This window comes from Schistosoma haematobium, chromosome 7, assembly GCF_000699445.3.
Source record: "Schistosoma haematobium chromosome 7, whole genome shotgun sequence".
Lineage (NCBI taxonomy): Eukaryota > Metazoa > Platyhelminthes > Trematoda > Strigeidida > Schistosomatidae > Schistosoma > Schistosoma haematobium.
In genome coordinates, this window is record NC_067202.1 from 1,582,064 (window position 1) to 1,603,240 (window position 21,177).

At 35.4% G+C, this 21,177-nt stretch overlaps 1 protein-coding gene across 2 annotated transcripts in view; it reads left to right on the top strand.

Annotated features, from left to right (window-relative positions):
* The window catches only part of NRXN3_5 (Neurexin-3-beta), a 175,215-nt gene that overhangs the window by 103,000 nt on the left and 51,038 nt on the right, over positions 1-21,177 (top strand). Inside the window, exon 21 of one of the 2 annotated variants that reach the window (XM_051217780.1) lies at positions 5,323-5,485. In XM_051217780.1, the coding sequence (XP_051064203.1) occupies positions 5,323-5,485 (163 nt within the window). Of the gene's footprint in view, positions 1-5,322; positions 5,486-12,216; positions 12,550-21,177 lie in introns of those variants that run through there. The other variant, XM_051217781.1, reaches the window with a different exon arrangement.

Below are 21,177 nucleotides of genomic sequence, written 5' to 3' on the forward strand. Positions count from 1 at the left end.
AACAATACCAAGTGAATTTAGTTAACAATAGGATTATATGTAATAATAGTCTATAAATAGACTCTAATGGTAACTATTCACTTATTCTTCATTAAGATAATGACAATCTACTTATAAGTAGACAAATTTGTAAACTACACTGATTGTTTCTTTCTTTCATTCTTTTGTTTTTTCATGATTTCACATGGAAACACAAGTGAATGAATATTCTCATAAGACAAATATTTGTTAACATTCGAAATAATGCAGGCTGTATAATAGAAATTCAATTCAATTATGAATTCTAGACAATAGTCTATGTGAATTATAAAAGTTTTTCAATCAGTGAAATCATTAACAAACATTTCGTCCGATTATTTCAATCTCGTCAGTTGTATAGACATTTACAGTTCAGTGTTGATATTGACTGTGTAACCTTCAGGGATTTAATGATGTTCAAAGAGAATATAATCTGTATCATAGTTAGATATGTTATCATCAGTATAGGGGTTGTGGAGATTGTTAAGTTTTTGATTGAGATCATGAACCGGTTGATGTTAGACCACCATTGAAAACCTGGAAGCACTGAACGGCCGTTCCGTCCTATTGTGGGACTCCTCAGCAATGCGTATCCATGATCCCACACAAGGGATTCAAACCCAGGGCGTTCAGTCTCGCGCGCAAACGCCTAATGTACTGGACCACTGAGTCGGCATCCAATAGTGTTAATGTCTAACCTCAACCATCGCATGAAATTACGTGACTATCTTCCATTGTACTGAGGTAGACATCTGTTTCTACCCGACACGGATTAGCTCCACCGGTCACGGCTTCTCACTAGAACTCCGAGAATTTTCTCACGAAGCTAGTTACTAGTGAGTACATGGTAATTATCAGTATAGGGGCTAATCCAGGTTTCCAATGGTGGTCTAACATTAATCGGTTCATGATCTCAATCAAAAAGATATGTTGTCATTATGATAATAGTAATAATAATATCAACTATTAAATTCACTTGAATCTTCCTAGTGATTCCACTGCTAGCCACTATTCATCTTTGCTTAGAATGCTTGTAAATTAAGGCAATATCAAGGCAACCCGTAGAGGATGCACATATATCAACAAGAGACTGATCATTTGCAACCCTAAACAACAAATGGAAGATACAAGTAAACAACATCAAGTGAATTTAAACTTCACCCCATTACACAAGCAGGTGGCTAACAGGATTCAGTAGTTAAGTGGATAATGCGATACTGGGTTCGTGTCTCAGAGTGAACATCAACTCAGGGATGTAGGTACATCCGTCTGACAAGTCCCAAATAGGACGAAACGTGGGTCCTGGATTCCACTGCTAACCACTATCCATCTTTGTTTATCATATCAACTATTGTCTGATCATCAGTATTGATGGAATCCTGTTACTTTCCTCGTATCATGTGATAAGAATACTGACAATAAATACTGAAACTTATGACATTTAGAACGAGTTACTGAAATATCGTTTCTATGTATTCACAGATATTGTTTAACTGTCCCCTAAATTGCAGCAATAATGAAAAAGTACTACACTGAACAAAGTGGATAACATCATAATCAGCAGATAAGCGGATATAGAGAAGCAGTGAAGAGATATGATATATTTGCCATTGATATTAATGCACGTAGACAAATGTCTGGGAAATGGTCGAAGTTCTAAATGGAGAAAATTCAAAAAAAAAAGAAAATTAATTGTATTCACAGTTTAATCTCTAATGAAACACACGTCTGCAGAAATTTAACATGTCACTCAAAACAGGAAACTTTGATCGGTCACATAGTTAGAGGTTAATGGAACAAAATAGTTCGTAGAAATGTGAGAACAAATGAAGACGATAACAACAACAACAACAACAACTGAATTAACGCTTATGGAATAACTAAGAAGCTCACTTCTACGTGAAATACACGCTGATGATACTATTCAGAATGACGATGATGACTACGAAATTCAACTACTCAGATTAGAGAATAGGGCATCACTAAAATTATGTTGCTTAAGATTGAAAAGTTAAATCTAAAGTGTATAATACAGAATATTCGATCAAACAAATGTAGGTTGACATCATGAATGGATCAATGTTAGAACACTATTGAAAACCTGAAAGCACTGGACGGCCGTTTTGCCCTAGTATGGGACTCTTCAGTGGCAGTGAGGTCCCGCACGTAGGACTCGAGCCCACGTCCTTCGGTCTCGTTCGCGAAGACAATGGTGAACAGTCGTGCAATATCGTGGATTGGTTGAAGTTAGACATTAACATCGTTAGATACCGGGTCAGTGGTGCAGAAGTTAAGCGTTCGCGAGTAAAACCAAAAGTCCTGAGTTCGAGTCCCACGTGTGGGTCCGAAGATGCGCACTGTCACTGAGAAGTCCCACACTGGAATGAAGCAGACGTCCAGTGCTTCCAGGTTTTCAATGGTGATCTGTCATTGATTCGTACATGACATCGATCTAAACTCAACAATCTCCACAACCCTATACTGACAAATAGATTCAATCTATTAACTGTTTATTCATTGTGGATGTAAAGGAACATCATTTAATGATCGGACTCCATTTCTTCTCACTCTATCCCAAAGACTACAATGAAAAAAATATTAGCATTTCAGTAAGAAACTGTCAATCTAAACACAAGAATGTTTGTATTATTCCGGGATTATTGTAAACTATCACCAACGTACAACTTATTCAGTAGATCTTTAATTGAAAAAGATTCAGTGAACAATCATCATTTCTAATAATAAGTAGCTAATCTTCTAATGTTCCATAGATGGAAAAAAGCAATACCATCATAAACATTCAATAAAGAGGGTTTGTAGACATTATTAACCTTTATAGATTAAATCATAGATCGACCCTAAACTATCATTGAAAACCTAGAATACTGGACATTATCGAATGAGAGTCGATTACCCATTGAAGACATTCGATAATGTTTGCCCAGTATCGCAAATTGATTGAAGTTTGACATATAAACCATTGAATACTTGTTCGATAGTCTAAAGGTTAAATACTTACTATGAAACTTGAAGGTCATGGGCCCGAACCCCCCTAGCGAATCTAATGTTTCATACTTTTCAACTGTTATCTAACTATAGTCTCTATATGATATAACCTATAAAATAAGTTAAGTCTAATTGAAATCTATCTAGAAAACATACTTACTTACTTACTTACGCCTGTTACTCCCAATGGAGCTTAGGCCGCTGACTAGCATTCTCCAAACCACTCTGTCCTGATCCTTCTTTTCTAGTTCCATCCAATTCTTGTTCATCTTTCTCATGTCTATTTCCATTTCTCGGCGTAATGTGTTCTTTGGTCTTCCTCTTTTCCTTTGGCCTTGAGGATTCCATGTGAGGCCTTGTCTTGTGACGCAGTTGGGTGCTTTCCTCAATGTGTGTCCTATCCACTTCCAGCGCTTCTTCCTGATTTCCTCCTCCATTGGGATCTGGTTTGTTCTCTCCCACAGTACGTTGTTGCTAATAGTGTCCGGCCAACGGATCCGAAGTATTTTGCGTAGACAACTGTTAATAAACACCAGTATTTTCTGGATGATGGCTTTCGTAGTTCTCCAGGTTTCTGCCCCATACAGTAGAACTGTCTTGACATTTGTATTGAAAATCCTGACCTTGGTGTTGGTTGACAGTTGCTTTGAGCTCCAGATGTTGTTCAGTTGTAAATATGCTGTTCTTGCTTTGCCCTCTAGAAAACATGGCAATGTTCAAATCGATCTTTTGTAATTTTCAACTATAAATATCTTAGTATCTAGGCAATTTCATTTGAATGAAAACAAAATGATACAAACATTTCTATGTAACATCAGGGTAAATCAATCTTTCTGTCCAAACAATTTCGTTTTTCTTATTTGACATATCTATTACATAATCAGATTTAAAGATACCTTTTTTCTTTTATTATCGATAGGGATATTCATCTATAACTGTGTTTTTCAGGCTATAAATAGTACTTTATGTATTGAATGTACTTTTTATGTGTGTGTGTGTGTGTGTCTATGTGAGGATACACATTTGATTCTGATTGAATGAAGAAGAAGTAGTCCAGTATAAAAGAAATAGTTTGATAAAAATGTTGTTGTTCTACATGGAAATAGTATTCAATATTAGTATACTAAAGGGTTTTGTGGAGATAGTTGAGATCATGAGTCCATTGAAGCTAGACCAACATGGAAAACTTGGAAGTACTGGATGGTCGTTTTGTCCTATTGTGGGACTCCTCAGTGACAGTGTGCATTCACGATCCCGCCTCGTGAGATTCGAACCGAGGACCTATCAGTCTCGCACGCGAACGCTTGACCACTAGACTACTGAGCTGGGATCCAACGGTGTTAATGTCTAACTTCAACTAATCGACGAAGCTGAGTGACATATCCTCCATTGTCTTCAATGACTTACTATCTCACAACAGATCCGGTTAAACTTCACTAGTCACCGTTTCTCACTAGAACTCCAGGAAATACCTATTGGAGACAGTGATTAGTCAGCATATGTTGATTAGTATCAGAAGGGGTTTTATGGAGATAGTTGAGATCATGAGTCAATTGAAGTTTGACAATCATGGTAAACCTGGAACATTTAATATTAGTTGAGGGATAGTGTGAGATACCGTCTATGTGTGTATGTGTGTGTGAGTACTGACAAAAAGATGATGATAGTCAATTCTAGAGTAAATCTTAGTGATTAATTCATCGTGCTGGGAATATATATTCAACAACTAGATGATGTAACACTTTCGTTTTCCATTAGTCACTGACTTATGTTTCGATACTGTCCGGCTATGATGTGTAATTGCTGAATATGGGAATATGTTCAGTATGGTCATTAAACGTTTGGAATGTCAGCTTTTTATATTTTTCGGTCTATATCTTTCGTTTGACTTGTAAGTCGTTGTTATATGTCTTATTACTCCAGATTTATCATTAATTAACTATTTTTAGTATGTATTGATGTAGATTGTTGAGTTTAGTCCAATATCATGAACGGATCAATTTTAGACCATCATTGAAAACCTGGAAACATTCAACAGCCGTTCCATCCTAATATCGAACTCCTCAGTGGCAGTGAACAACGTTCTTGGGACCAAAGGTCCTTGGATCGATTTCCACATGTGGAGTCGTGGATGGCCGTTATTGAGGAGTACCTTACTAGGCTAAAATGGCCGTCCAGCACTTCCAGGTTTTCAATGATAGTCTAACATTGTTCTATCAATTTTATAGTACCTTACCTATTATTAATTTCGTAATTATATACATCATTCTTTCCCTCCTTCATTGATTATTCTCACAGCGTGATGGAAAACTATACGCCGATATCAACGGTGCTGAATTCACTCTTAGTAAACCATCACAAATATTTAATGATGGTCGTATGCATGTGATTACAATGGATCGAGATAAAGCACGATTCAATTTCACTATAGATGGACATCATACATCACATTATGTGCCTGGTAAGTAATTGGGAATTGATGTTTTATGTATATAAATTTTGAAGAATTCCTTGATAATTTGTCTCTGTTTATATGTATCTATATGGTTTTCTTGTTGCCAAGTTGTTTTTGACTAACTCTTCTTCCCAATCTATGTATATCTATCTCATACTTACACACATACATACATACATACATACATACATAAACCTACACAGTGACTTCATCTGATAGATACTAATTTGTTCAATCTGTTGGATGAGATAAATGTTGGTATGAACAATAATTTATAGCTATTTACGACAACACGATAAGAAGTCTGGTTGTGAAATAACCGAATTAAAGCGTGTTCATTATGTATACTGTTCTTTCTACCGGTTGTTACATAACATATAAGTATAAATTTGATTACAAGTTCTTTGCATAGTACTTTTATACAATGAATTAATTTACTGTGAGGTGATGGAGAAGATTTGTAGCTTAGGTGGATGATTTTGGTTGGAGGTTTGTTCTCTGACATGGATGGTTTGGTCGTGGAGCTTTCATCGTTCTTCTGAACGACATCGATTCCTCCACACTTCACTTCTACCTGACGTTCGTGTTGATGATGTCGTTCAGAAGAACGATGAAAGCTTCACGACCAAACCATCCATCTTACAGAATCAAAAACCATCAAAATTAATTTACCGTTTCCGGAAAATTAACAAAGTTACTAAGATTTTAGAAAGAATCTATAGCGGAAAATAATAGTTAGGAGAAGAACCAATCAAAATCGAGGACATGACCTTCAAGTTTTTGCGCACAACTCAAATATCATGTATAGCGAGAAGTGGAACTAACGTTGTATATAACGTAAAATGTCCGGTGAGACTATAATTTATGGATGACTCCGAGGAGACGCTAAAGTGACCTTCAGAATGTCCATCTACTTACTAGGGCTAAATGAAGGTTATAAATCAGTGTGAAGAATTAAGATTACAATTTACCATTGATAGTTAGTGGTTAGGATTTAGATTAATGGCTTTCATCATGAAATGACATCAGCTAAAATGCCAAAACTCTATCAAGCCAAATGGATGAATGAATTCCGCGGCAAAATCCAGGATCTGTTATCTTTAATCTGATTGGTCCATCCATAAATTATAGTCACGCCACTATTTCTTTCTACTATACAGTAAGATGATCCTCGCTTAAAAGGTTTGAATAATTTTTTCTGGTTAGCGTTTTTTAGCGAGTTAGTTTTCTACAGGATGGGTTCGCTAACCCCATGCCCAACCCTCCTCCTTTATCCAGGCTTGGGACCGGCAGTGGCCCCCGGAGGGACTCCAGGTGGAGTTACAGTAAGATGATAGTGATAAACATATCAAATACTTAATTCTTTCTCTATAGATTGTATATAATAGACAAATCGAAATCATACCCTTGATTCTGAAACAAATCTTAACCTGATGGTATTCTATTTTATGAAAGTACTAATCAGATATCATCTCTAACATGTTATTTTCTCTCAGTTCATTCATTCATATGGTTACAGAGCATTTTTTAAAATCTTATAAATGATGTCCTTTCGTGATTCAAACTTCAATCATAAATCCCTAATCCCTTACCCTGTGAACACCTAATTCTAACTAGTAACAATGTAATGACACTTAAATCCTTTTGACTATGTTCGAGAAGACGGACAATCGACATTCATTAGGATGAGTAACATGTAGAAGTTCATTGTTGACATTCCAATATTATTGAATGAGACCATAAGATATGGACCAACCAATCAGATTCAAGACGTCAAGTCTTAGATTTTGGCGTTAAATTCATTTATCTACATAATTAATTAGGATTGGGGCTTAACTCTACGTTGTCAAGTCATTTAAGTGTATTTTAGTCAGTAACTACGGTTGTGTTTTTGTGTTTCTGCATTTAGAAACGACAGAGAACGAAGCATACCCTTCGTCATGGATTGCGACAGTATAAATAATTATTTCCCTTTCATCTTAGTTGGTTGCCATGTGCTAAGTCAAAATGACGAACGAGAATGGAGTTTATCCTTACCCCTAATTAACATTTTGACATTATAGCTGTTATTAGTTCTTGATAAAACCTTAACTCTAATTTCTAACCCCCACCGTTCAATTCTAAGTCTTAATTCCTAATTCCCTACACTAATTTATCACCTTCTTCTGACTCTAGTAGGCCTCGTGAATATTCTCAAAGTCACTTAACCATCTGTCGAATATCATCCACAAATTATAGTCACACTATATTATTGTTTCCTCTACCATAAACTATTTATTTACCGAAGCTATTCTCTGATTAGTTGGAAATTAGTTAGAAATTAATTGAGGTTATTTTAATCTCGTCCCTATGCTGCACCTATATATATGTATATGCTGAGGAGTCCCGCAATAGGACGAAATGTTCTTTTAGTTCTTCCAGGTTTTCCATGGTGGTCAAGCTTCAATTGACTCATGATCTCAACTACTGAGATATGTATATGGGTTCTTAACGTTCGACTCATCTACAAAGTGACTAGTATAGTCAATACCGTACTAAATAGCATTACACGGTGGAAATTTCAACATAATAACAATAATATTATTAGTCAGTTTGTGTTAATTGTTTGAATCTTCCCATTGATGTTTAGGACGTCAGTTGATCAGTTTCTTGTTGGCATATGTACATCTAGTGAGGATTGCCTCGATGTTGCCTCAAGTCACAAGTATTACAAGCAAAGATGGATGGCAACTAGCAGTGGAATTCACGATGCGCGTTTCGTCCTAGTTGAGACTCGTTGTGTGTGTGTCTGCATCCCAGATTTAGTGTTCACTCCTGGACTCGAGCCCATTATCGTTTGCTTCAAATGCCATCACGTTATCCACTTAGCTACTGAGTCCTGATAACCACTAGCTTGTTTGTTTAAATCTTCTGATTGATATTTAGCTAAGTGGATAATGCAATGGCGTTTAAAGCGAACGATACTGGGTTCGAGTTCCGGGGTGAACACTAACCAGGATAGATGTACATCTAGCCGACGAGTCTCAACTAGGACGAAACCTGCGTCCTCAATTACACTGCTAGTCACCATCCGTCTTTGCTTATGATAATAATATTATTATTCTGTTTTAGTAAATATGTACAAATTTTAACGAATTAGAAGCAACAAGGATTGCTGAAATTGTTGAACTTGTAAGGGGGTTAAGCAGTAAGTATATGGCTAAACGACCATTTAAATCTTCATTTTTATAGTCACCCAGAGAACATGCTTTATGAATGATTAATTTATGATATAAAATAAGAGAATTTAGTCAGACTGTCATATGAGTGATACTTAAGTGACCGTGATGATGTTTATCTACTCTTATTACGGTTAAAAGAGGTTTATAAATTGATGTGATGAATTAAGATTTTCATCTTGAACTGACATCAGTTAAAATGACTAAACATTAGTTAGCCAAATGGATAGATGAACTATGAGTTAAAAACCAGAACCTGGTATCTTAAACCTGATTGATTCGTCCATAAAGTATAATCTCTCCGAGGATCGATAAAGAGAATATTAATCTTCTTTGATTACCTAACTTAGCTCTATCATCTTAAGCCTAACCTACCATTTTAGTGGCCCATTGTTCTGACTCCGATTTGAAAGAATAAATGAATATGCCATGAATAGAAATCTAACATTTAACTTTGGATATTACAACTAGGCTAATACTGTTTGTGCGACGACGGTAATAAGAAGCCAAATACGGGTTAGATGAGATGGTTGAAAAGATTTGTAGCTCTGGTGGATGATTTTGATGGAGTTTTGTTCTATGAGCTGGATGGTTTGGTCGCGAAGCTTTCATTGTTCTTCTGAACGACATCATCAGCACAAACTTCAGATAGAAGTCAGAAGAATGATAAAAGCTTCACGACCAAACCATCCAGCTCATAGAACAAAACTCCTTAAAAACGGGTTAGATGAATTTACTTTAGGGACTCGGTTATTCAAACAGACATTAAGTTATGAAAGGAGAAATTGGAACAAAGCAGTGCGCAGATGACAAGCCAGTCAACACTATCTGATAGAGGATAACTCAATATTTTTATTTGTTTATTTATTTGAACATATAAATATTGGTACAAACAGGGAACCGAATACAAATGCGCCATACAAGTCACTTGATTTGTGTGTGGGTTGTGGTACTACCCGGGTGCTCAGACTGATGCAGATGCTTTTCTTTGGGGGCCACACTCGGAGCCTGCGGCCCAAAGGTCTGATCCACAAAGCAGTAGAGCAACATAAGAAGATGCAGTCCCATGGTAGCCGGTGACTAACAATAGGTTGGTACACCATTTTTCCCTTAGGATACTGGAGCTCATGTACACGATTGGTTTGGAATGAGGGTTTCCCAACTCTCCTAGGTGGATCCTCAATAACGACGAACCCGGTTAAAGCACCGGAAATTTGCTTTTTGTCCTCTCAATTTCTTAAACAACACCCCATCCACGAGAAGGCAGTGAGTAGGACTTCCCTGTCAGTGGCTGTAAAAGTGTGGCCATGTGAGAGCATTTGGCGATAGGGAGCAAATGGCTGACACTCCCCACCCTTCGGTCGTATCAGAACATTTGGGGCCATATCTTAAACTTGAATTGTTCATCCTTATAATTTATTTTCACTGGAATTATTTCCAAAACAGTTCATCATTTCCATACAACTTGGCAGATTAATCTATTGGTTTTTAGTAAACAAACAATATATTTTTGATGAAAAACATAAAAACAACCCAAAATTAGTACCCTTTCTATTCATTTCATTTGGAAATATGAAAGTACAATTTACGTAATTCATTCTTCTAGGTTCTTTCGATTAGTTTATTGTCTAAAAAAATTGTATACCAGCTTTCATAGATAACATTACAGACTGATCTTAGTTAAATAACTAGGAAGCACTGGAAACCTGTTTTATTCTTGTTTAAGACTCCTCAGCTGAGTGCATCCACGATATTGCCAGGAATCTAACCCAGAACCTCTGGCTTCTAGTGAGAATGTTTAACCTCTAAGCTACTGAATCAAGATCCAATAGTCGATATGTTTAACTTCTATCAATTCATACAACCATCTTCCAATTTATTTGGTGGGTAACTGTTTCGCATTGGACATAGTTGAACTTCATGCAAGAAATTGGTAATCATCTCTCATAATTAGTCACTACTATAAGGGATTGATGAAGATTTCGTGAATTTCATAGGTAGGACGTATGATGGTGTTTGAAAGAAATTGACAAGAAACCCTGCCTAACCTGGGCTTTGTGCTGTTTGGTTCTCGTCAGCAAGGTTTACCTCTAATCGTAATGGGCCTGATGCTCACTGGAGAATTTAATCATATGTTATCCAGATTCACTATCACTGACATTACCCCTGAACTATCTGGGCTTCAACTGACCTCCTCTTGAATTGAGACGTATTCAAAACTGATTGATAGAATTCGATTAGCACTAAAAAAGGACTTTGTTTACTACTTAGTGATCTATTACTTGTAAAATTCCATCGTTAAAATGCTCACTATTGAAGAGTTCCATGATAGAATGAAATAACTGTTCAGTAGTTCTAGGTTTTCAGAGGTTGTCTAGTTAAGATCAGTCCGTAATGTTAACTACGATAACATTCTAATTATCATTGACGCTAATGCATCATTTAATTTATTCAATCAAGTACTTACACATACTTCATCATTCACTTTTGATACACTCACTTTACACCATTTTCAATAGTTTACTGTATTTATCACGTATGATTAATACATTCAAATGGATGATAATGATGATAGAGGTTTGTTCTGTGATCGTGATTGACTGGACAAATCATAAGTCATATGTGAGGAAATTGGAATAGTTCACTTCTACCTGAAGTTTGTTCTGATGATAGTGTTCGAAAGAACAATGAAAACCATTAAGTGAAAAGCACTAAAAGATGACTAGTGATGTTATGTGCCAAGATAAAGATTATGATGATTAGCAGTGTTGAAGAAAGCTTCTGATTTGTTCAACCACAAGGTTATCAGTGTGAAGAGAGAGAGAGAGGGAGAAAGCAACGGTCATTTCAATATAATGGAGACACACGATATACATCCATGGATAAGTAAACACGTTTATACACACGCTTGTGTGTTTGTATGACACATTATGCCTAAAAGCGATACGCTTGAGGTATATGTGTATTACACCCTAGCGTGGGCGTGTGCGTCCATTCAAGCTACACTTACACACAAACATATATGCACAATATAGTGTGTGTGTGTGCATGCTTCTTTCTATGTAGGTGTAAACTTTTCAACACAATTAAATCAGAGGAGGAAAACCGAAAGAAAAAATGTGTGATATTTTTTCAACAACAACAAAAAAAGTTTTTCTGACTGTTCACATTTGGAATTCATTTTTTCGCATACAGTAGTAGTTTATTGTAAGTAGTCAGTGTAAGTAGGAGAGACAAGAACGAAAACGAAGACGTAGAACAACGAGAACAAGACTATTCACTGATTGGTATATTGAAATTCAATTCTATTATACCACCCTATTTGTAAATGGTTTATTTTTCTTTTTAAAATTGTATGTGTTGTTGACATGGCAACAAACTACTATGTGCGTGTGTGTGTGTATGTGTATGTGTTATAAATTAACAAGAAAGAGTGTATGAGGGAGAGAGAGAGAGCTACCAAATTTTCATTTCAATTATTTTGGCGTATACATTGGAATAATCATAGTAGTATTATTCATTCATACAAAATTTCTATAGTGAATTACTATTGAATCAACTGTGATTGTTTTAGTGCAGTGATTCAGTAACTAAGTAAGTAAGTAAGTGAGTGAGTGAATGAGAGAGTAAGAGAGAAAGAGAGAAGGAGAGAAACAGCAAGAAAAACAACCTCCCCCCAAATCATTTCATATTGAACGGAACTATTAATCAACGATTACATCATACTTTATACATACCTATATATGTGTATCCAATATATCAATCATTACATTTGTAATCAATCAACTGTATGATACCACTATTATTATTATTATATACAAACGGATTTATAATTTGCCATATACCATTCTAGTAAGTCCTTTTTTTTAAAGTTTTTGATTACATAATGTTTAGTTTTTGTTTCCTCTACATCATTATACCGTCTCAAGTTCGATTAGCAGTAGTAAGTATAAGTAGTATATGATAGAATGATGATAATGATTGGAAAGAGGATTAGAGCGGTTAAACAAAACATGATATCACAAGAGGCTTTTTCTTTTGTGGTTATTATAGTAATTTTAATAGTTGAGATCATGAGTCAATTGTGATATTAGAGCATCACGGAAAATTTGGAAGTACACTGGGTGGTCGTTTCGTCTTATTGTAGGATTCTTCAGTGACAATGCGCATTCACGATTCCGTCTTATGAGATTTGAATCTAGGATCTATTAGTCTTCAGTGATTCCAGGTTTTCCATCATGGTCTAGCTTCAATTGAGTCATGATCTCAACTATTAAAAAAAGACATGATATCTATCTATGAAGATAGTGATTGTTCGTCTGAGTCATACAAACTACTTGGTTAGGTTGAATATGATATGTTATCTTCCATATAGATCTTAAACTTCAGTATTCCTTTATATACATTTATCTACTAAATATTTTCAAACCAAAGTCTCTTATATTGTATCTTTCTCATTGGTATTAGTATGATAATCTTACTGATTGTGTTGACTATACACTCTATCATGTTAATGTTATAATTACAACTTGATTTACGTTGATCATAATTGATTGACGTGATTTGTCAATTAACATGCTGAGGAGTCCAACAATAGGACGAAACGGTCATCTAGTACTTCCAGGTTTTCCATAGTGATCTAACTTCAATTAACTCATGATCTCAACTATTGAAATGAACATTCAATCCTATTAATATTGATTATTCTATCCTCATCATCATCAATCTTATCTTTCGAACTAATTTTGAATTGAGGCTTAGGATATTTCTTTTTTTTGTTATGGATGAGTGATCAATTCAAGTGAAATTAAGAAATGATATCGATTGTAACCATGGTGTTATGTAATCATATTTTGTCTCGGAGATAAAGTATGTCTTTGTAGTATCTAATCAGATAATTTATATATATATTGTGTTTACTTGAAGTTCTCATCTCGAAGGGATATTACTTTTTCTATACTTTAAGTACACAGATAGATGGATTCTTCAAGTTTATGAACGATACTGAAGTGTTTTCTATTTGTCATGTATTCATCGTGCCTAGTCTCAAGTTGTAATCGGTTATAGGGATCAGGGTGTATATTCCATTCATTAACTGATGAATAAAGTCAATATCTGATTAGAATTATTAAACTACTGTTTAGTAGTATAGTGTCGTTGGTCTACTACGTTTTGTGAAGATTATAGTATTATCACAGATGAATTCATGAATCGAATCAAGTTAGACTACTATTGAAAACCTGAAAGTACTGGACGACCATTTTTTCCTGGTATAGAACTCGTCAGTGGCAGTGAGCATCCATGATCCTATACATGGGATGAAATAGTGGTCTTTATAACTTTTTGAATGAATTGGAAAATTAGTTTTATCTCGATATTTTTATTGATTATTGGTTGAGTTGAGTGTCAAGCTTCCGAAAATTCTCTAGTCTTGTTTTTATTCCCTCTACTGAGAAATTCAATAGTTGAATATACGAGTCAATTTAGGCTAGACCATAATTGAAAACCTGTCAGCACTGTATATTCATTTCGTCCTGGTATAGGACTGATCAGCAGTGCTCATCCACGATTCCGCATGCAGGACTCAAACCTCTATAACACTGAGCCGGCACCAAACGGTGCCAACATCTAACTCCAATCGATCACATGATCTTGCATAACTTTTCACTCATTGTCAGAAACGGATAACTGTCTCGTACCGGAAATAGATTGAACTACATTAGCCATGGCTTCTAAATTGTTAAAATACTACAACCTTCACAAATCTCCATACCTATTTATTATAGTTTCAATTAGCCATTTTCATTAGACTTAATATGATGATTTAGAAGATGAAATATATGATCATTTTCATATTCCATTGTAAATCTAATATTAACAAGGGTGTACATATTAGAGAAATGTAAACATGAGCTGAACATAGAAGAAATATGCTATTGATTCTCTGTTGTTTATGACTTAGTAACTAATTAACTAAATTATTGTTTTTCAATAGTTGAGTTCATGAATCAATTGAAGCTAGATTACCATGGAAAATCTGGAAGAACTGGACGGTCGTTTTGTCCTAATAAAAGAATTTTTGTATACTCAGTAGTATGCAACGTAGAACCTAATACATGTATACATCATTTCAAATTACTAGATCCCTATTAATATAATAAGATTTAATTGTCATCACAAATCTCACAATGGTAGATGTAGTATCCGTATTAGTGGTATTAAGAAAGATTAAGGAATGATGATAAAATTTGAATCTCTAATCACTGGTAATAATAATCACATCAACCGATAAGTCCTGGGTTCGAATCTCACGAGGCAGGATCATGGATCCTCACTGCTGAGGAGTTCCACAATAGGACGAAACGGCAACTCAGTGCTTTCAGGTTTTCTATGGTGGTCTAACTTCAATTGACTTATGATCTCAACTATTTAAAATTACTGTAATATCCACAAAATGCCTTCTTATGCTAATGTTTATGCGTTCAAATAAATAAATAAACAAATAGTCTTTATATGACGTAATATCTTGTGACTCGATCTTGTGTATGATCGTTAAGGAACATTATTATCATGAAGTTACATGTATGTTTAGTCCTTCATACTTACAATATTCAACCAATTGATATTAGTTTATGACAATAATTACTCTCAAACTCTAAACTTCTTTGTCCATGAACTTACCAAGCTACCAACAATGATCTAGATCTATTTTATTCGAAATCATTGTCTAAATTATGAAAAAGTTATTAGATGGTGGTTGGAAGTAGTCGACAGGAAACCCTGGACCCGGGTTTCGTGCCACTTGGCACTCGTCAGCAAGGTGTACCTGTAATCTTGAGGGAACTGGTGCTCCCTGGCAAATTCGATCTCGTGTCACCCAGTTTCACAGTCAGAGACGTTACCACTGAGCTATCCGAGCCGCGACCGACTTCCTGTAGGCGATCAATGTCATGCGTGTCTAGTCCTTATTAGTGCAGATCGAATGCTATCGAGCAACTTATTGTTTACAACCAATCATGGATTATCTGAAGTTAGACATTAACACCATTGTATTCTGATTCTGTAGTCTAGAGGTTACGTGTTCATGAGCGAAACTCAAGGTTCTGGGTTTGAGTCTTACATGCAAGATCATGGATGGGCATTGTCACTGAGGAGTCCCATACTAAGACGAAACGTTCATCTAGTGTTTCCAAGTCGTCTCTTTTATCATCAGCAGTATTCTATCTTAAACTGTTATGATCTTTAATTTAAAAAACACAACAAAAAACAACACACTTTTAGTGGATAATTAAAGTACTTTTTCATTGTAATACATATTAGTAATATCTTTAAAAGATAAACAGTTTATGATAAAGTCACATTTATACACATTATACCATGTCTCTTTTATAGTTCACTCTAATTGATCTTAAACATCACGTTGATTTCTCTGTTTTTTCTTTCTCTCTTTCTCTCTTACACACACACACACACACACACTTGTTCACCTTGAATTGATGTACTATTCAGAAAGGTTTCTATTTTATTTAAATTAATGATTTTACAGTTATATTTTATCATGAATGAACTACATTTGTATTTGTTTTCTGTAAAAGAGATTTGAACTAATGCATATACATGTAAAGTTGATTCAGTATTAAAAAGCTGAGATTATCCTGATATTCAATGGTGAATGGTAACCCAATTTCGTGGATTGGTTGAAGTTAGACATTAACATTGTTGGATGTCAATTCAATGGTCTACAGGTGAAGTGTTCGCATGTGAGACCAATAGGTATTGGGTTGAAATCCTACAAGCGGGATCATGGATGAACACTGCTGAGGAGTTACATACTAGGACGAAACAGCTGTTCAGTGCTTCTAGGTTTTCAATGCTGGTCTAGCTTTGATTGACTCATCAATTCAACTATTGAAATGTAGTGTGTAGCCCAACATATTGAATGAAAAATATACTTTGTGCAAGTAAAGGCTTGAAATGAAGTCTGTAGTGTAAATCACATTTATAATATTCAGCACTGACCCACTGAATGAAGGGAAAAAATAACTGAACATTTTGGATGTAGCATACATATTAAGTATTTAAATCACTACAGATAACCACAGTCATGTTTTAAGTATATTATTCTTAGATATTGGAGTTATCATAGTGTGGTTTATGACTACTTATGCTGACAAATATAAGTAGTATGTAGCCTCAATCAGGAGTGAAATGTCTAAGAGTGGAAGATTAAAATGTAGAGAACAGGAAAGAAATCGGTGAGCAATTGAAATAACAACAGAATTCGAAGGGTAATATAGTAGGTAAAGGGCAATGCAAAGATATATAAATGTATATCCTGGAGTTTTAGTTAGAAGTAGTAACCAGTGGAGTTCACCCAGGTCTGTTGTGAGATAGTAACTCACTGAACACAATGGTGAATGTGTCGCTCAATTTCGTGGATTAGTTGAAGTTAGACATTAACACCGTTGGATGCCAGCTCAGTGGTCTAGTGTTTAAGTGCTCGCGTAGGGGGCGCGGTCGTGGATGCGCACTACTGAGGAGTCCCACAATAGGACGAGACGGCCGTCCAGTGCTTCTAGGTTTCCCATGTTGGTCTAGCTTCAACTGACTCATGAATTTAACCATTGAAATCATTTTATAATTACATATACTCAACATTAAATGGATTTTCTCTATTTGAGTCCTTATTCACTGCAATAACAATTCATAATCATTTTATCATCTTCAATTTTATTCACTTGATAGTTACCTATTACATTCATGATTAACTTCTTATTGATATTTCCTATCTTGTTTCACAAGAGATCTATATTTAATAGAGCGCTCGAGCGAGCGAGCGAGCAAGAGAGGGTGAGGGAGAGCGTGTGTGTGTGTGTGTGGTAGTTTGATTGATTAATGAGTGGACTAGATACCTAAAAAAAGAAAAAGATGATGCACATATACAGTACATTACATTGACTGACCTCTATGTGTACTTTACTTCTTTTTTTTTAATACAGAAGAATCTCTATTCAAGAGATAAGAATCTATTATATAATAATAATAATAATAATAATAATAATAATAATAATAATTAGAATTAGAATTACCCCCCCAATTAATGATAATAATCATATGATTTGTAATCATATAAACAATAATACATAGATATGTTAGCAACAACAAGAACAAAAAAAAGAGAAGTAGAGGTTAATTCATTGAAAGAAAAAGAAAAAAAAGAAAAAAGAAAGAAAAAGGTAAATACCATTTATTGAAATAAAGAAATAAAGAAAGAAAACTATTTTGACATATTTGTACTTATCTAGTAATTTGTTTTCTTATATAATCATGTGAATAAATAATATATCTTAATTAATAATGAACTAACTTCTAGTTACTAACAGAAAGGGGTGTTTTGTGTGTGTATGTGTGTGTGTGTGTGGATATTATAGTCATTTGAATAGTTGAGATCATGAGTCAATTGAAGTTAGACTATTATGAAAAATATGGAAACACTAGACGGCCGTTTTGTCCCTATGATGTGTTCCTCAGTAGTCTTCTTGATGGTCTAACGGTTAAACACTTGTGCACGAGACTGATAGGTCCTGGATTCGAATCTTATGAGGCGGGATCGTGGACACGCACTGTTACTGAAGTGTCTCACAATAGGACATAACAGCCGTTCTGTACTTCTAAGTTTTGCATGGTTGTCTAACATCAATTGACTCATGATCTCAACTATTAAAATAATTTCTAGGTGTTAAGTTAGTCAGTTGATAATTCTTTCAAGTGTATATTTCTTACCCTCATAAGGGGGTGGGTGAGCATAGACCTTTCGTTAGGACTCTCAAACCAACCAACTCTGTCTTGCGCTCACTTTTCTAGTTGCTTTCAGGTACTATTCGTTCTTTTGATATCTCCGCTTAATTTTTTGAATGATTTGTTCCTTGATCTTTGTTGTTTACTCTTCCTGTTAATATTCCAAGTCAATCTGATGATTTCCACAATGTATGTCATATGCGTATCCAAAGTATTTTCCAAATTTCTTCTTCAGATAGTTGGTTTGTTCTCTCGTACAGTAGGCTATTGCTGATGATATCTGGTCAACGGATATTGCTTATCTTGCAGATATACAGTTGTTTATATATATTTGAATTTTTTTGATGATGATGATGATGTATCCATGTATTTGTTGATATATGTAGATAATGTACAGCTTCGGTCAGTCAGTCAGTAGCAACGTAGAACTTCGTACGTACGTACATCAGTTCGAGTTGCCACACCACATTAGCACAGAGATGCAGTGGTCGATTCAAATCCCGTAGTGGTAGAGGTAATAAGAGTATAAGCAGTAATCGGAAAGATTAGTATTTGGAGATGTTACTTAAAGAGTATAATACAGTGAAATAAATTTGAGAGGAGAAAAAGAGACAAGGAGGAATAAGGAGATCAAAATTTGGGAGAACACAAAGAGTGGATACACCTGCGTCATTGCAAACGATTTTGACCCATGTCATTCAGAGTCTCTAACCATCGGTTGCTATCATCTCGCGGTCCCCAACCAGGTAGTCTACACCTACCAACATGACTCAGTTCACTTGTCAGTGACTTCATGGATTTGTGTCATGTTTTGGTGTGGCCTCCCCTAGCTTTCTTCCAACCTACTCCTATACCACTGAACGTCGCACGCCGAGGCAGTTGGTGGTTGGGCATACGTAACACGTGTCCTAGCCATCTCAACTGATGAAGTTTCACCACTTCATCCATTGATTTGCCATCCTTACCTAGTACCCGTTTCCTAACAACTGTGTTACTTACTCGATGGCCCCAGGATATACGAGCAATGTTTCGATGTGTACAGCTTCAATAAATAGTAATTTAATCCTGATTATGTAATCAAATTCAATTGATTCAACTTAATTATCCTTAATACTTTCTTTGTCTTTCTTTTAGTTCATCTTGACTATATAGATATAACAGTACACTAGTTTGACATTGTCTCTCTCTCTCTCCTACTCTCTCTATATATACATATCTATATTTATATCTTCTATATGTCGTTATGATATTAGTGTTATGTAATCAATTGAATAGTTACTTAGTTCATAATATCATAAATATACTTTGTTTCTTTTAATGAGAGTAGTTATACTGTTTAATTTACTTTTGTATTGATTGTTTGAATCATACCATTGATGTTTAGGTCTGTCATTATGTACATTCTGTGCAGATCACCTAGATATTACCTTAAGTTATATGTATTATAAGAAGAGATAAATAGTAGCTAGCAGTAGAATACAGGATGCACATTTCGTTCTATTTGGGACTTGTCAATCGAATGTACTTGCATAACGCGTTTGCCGTTTGAAGTGAATGGTGGATGAGTTCGAGTTCAGGGGGTGAATATCAACTCTGGGATGCAGGTAAATTCAACTGACTTGTCTCAAATAGGACAAAGTACATGTCCTGGATTCCATTACTAACCACCATTCATCTATGCCTATAAATATACTTTTTATATAAAGCACTATGTATTTAACAATAGAGGATGATAGATGTTTATCATTTACTCTTATTCGATCATGTAACTTAATTTAATTTTGTAACCATTTAGATACATGATCAGACACTCTAATTCTCAAGTCACGATGACTCCTCTTTATTTTATGAGTGACTACACACACATTAACTGATGAACATAACGGAACCTGATGCAAATGTTCACATATCTTATAGGTCTCCGATGAAGTATAGACCTTGTTTGTTTTTAATGACTATGACCTTTACTGTGCATTACGCTTTGTTAATAATTGATTTAAACTTTAGTTTCAACACACAGCTATTTCATTCCCCTATGAACGGTAGGATGATGTAGATAAGCTTTCTCTGTGCTATACATGTAATAGATCTCACTAAAACCGTGACCTTTACATCAGTTTAAAGAGTAACCATTTTCAATCAATATTTCATTCAGTAATCTCACTTCATCATCACTAGCATCATTTATACAATATACGATCAATCCTATTAAATAGGCTCTTTAACAAGTCCCACTTGTAATGAATTGGGCAATAATAACTATCATAACTAAAATACTGTCGAAGTCAACTTTCTAGCTGACCTTTTATTATTATTTTTTTCATGAATAAGTATTCTTAACAAGAACATGTGACTGACTTCAAGAGATACTCCTGGAGTTCTAGTGAGAAGCCGTTACCAGTGGAGTTCAACCACGTCTGTTGTTAGATATCAGTTCACTGAAGACAATTTTATACGGTGGCGCAACTTCGTGGATTGGTTGAATTTAGACATTAACACTGTTGGATGCCGGCTCAGTGGTCCAATTGGTTAAGCGCCCGGCGCGAGACTGATTGGTCCTGGGCTCGAGTCTCGCGAGGGGCGGGATCGTGGATGTGCACTGCCAAGGAGTCCCATACTAGGACGAAACGGCCGTCCAGTGCTCCCACGTTTTCCATGGTGGTCTAGCTTCAATTGACTCAT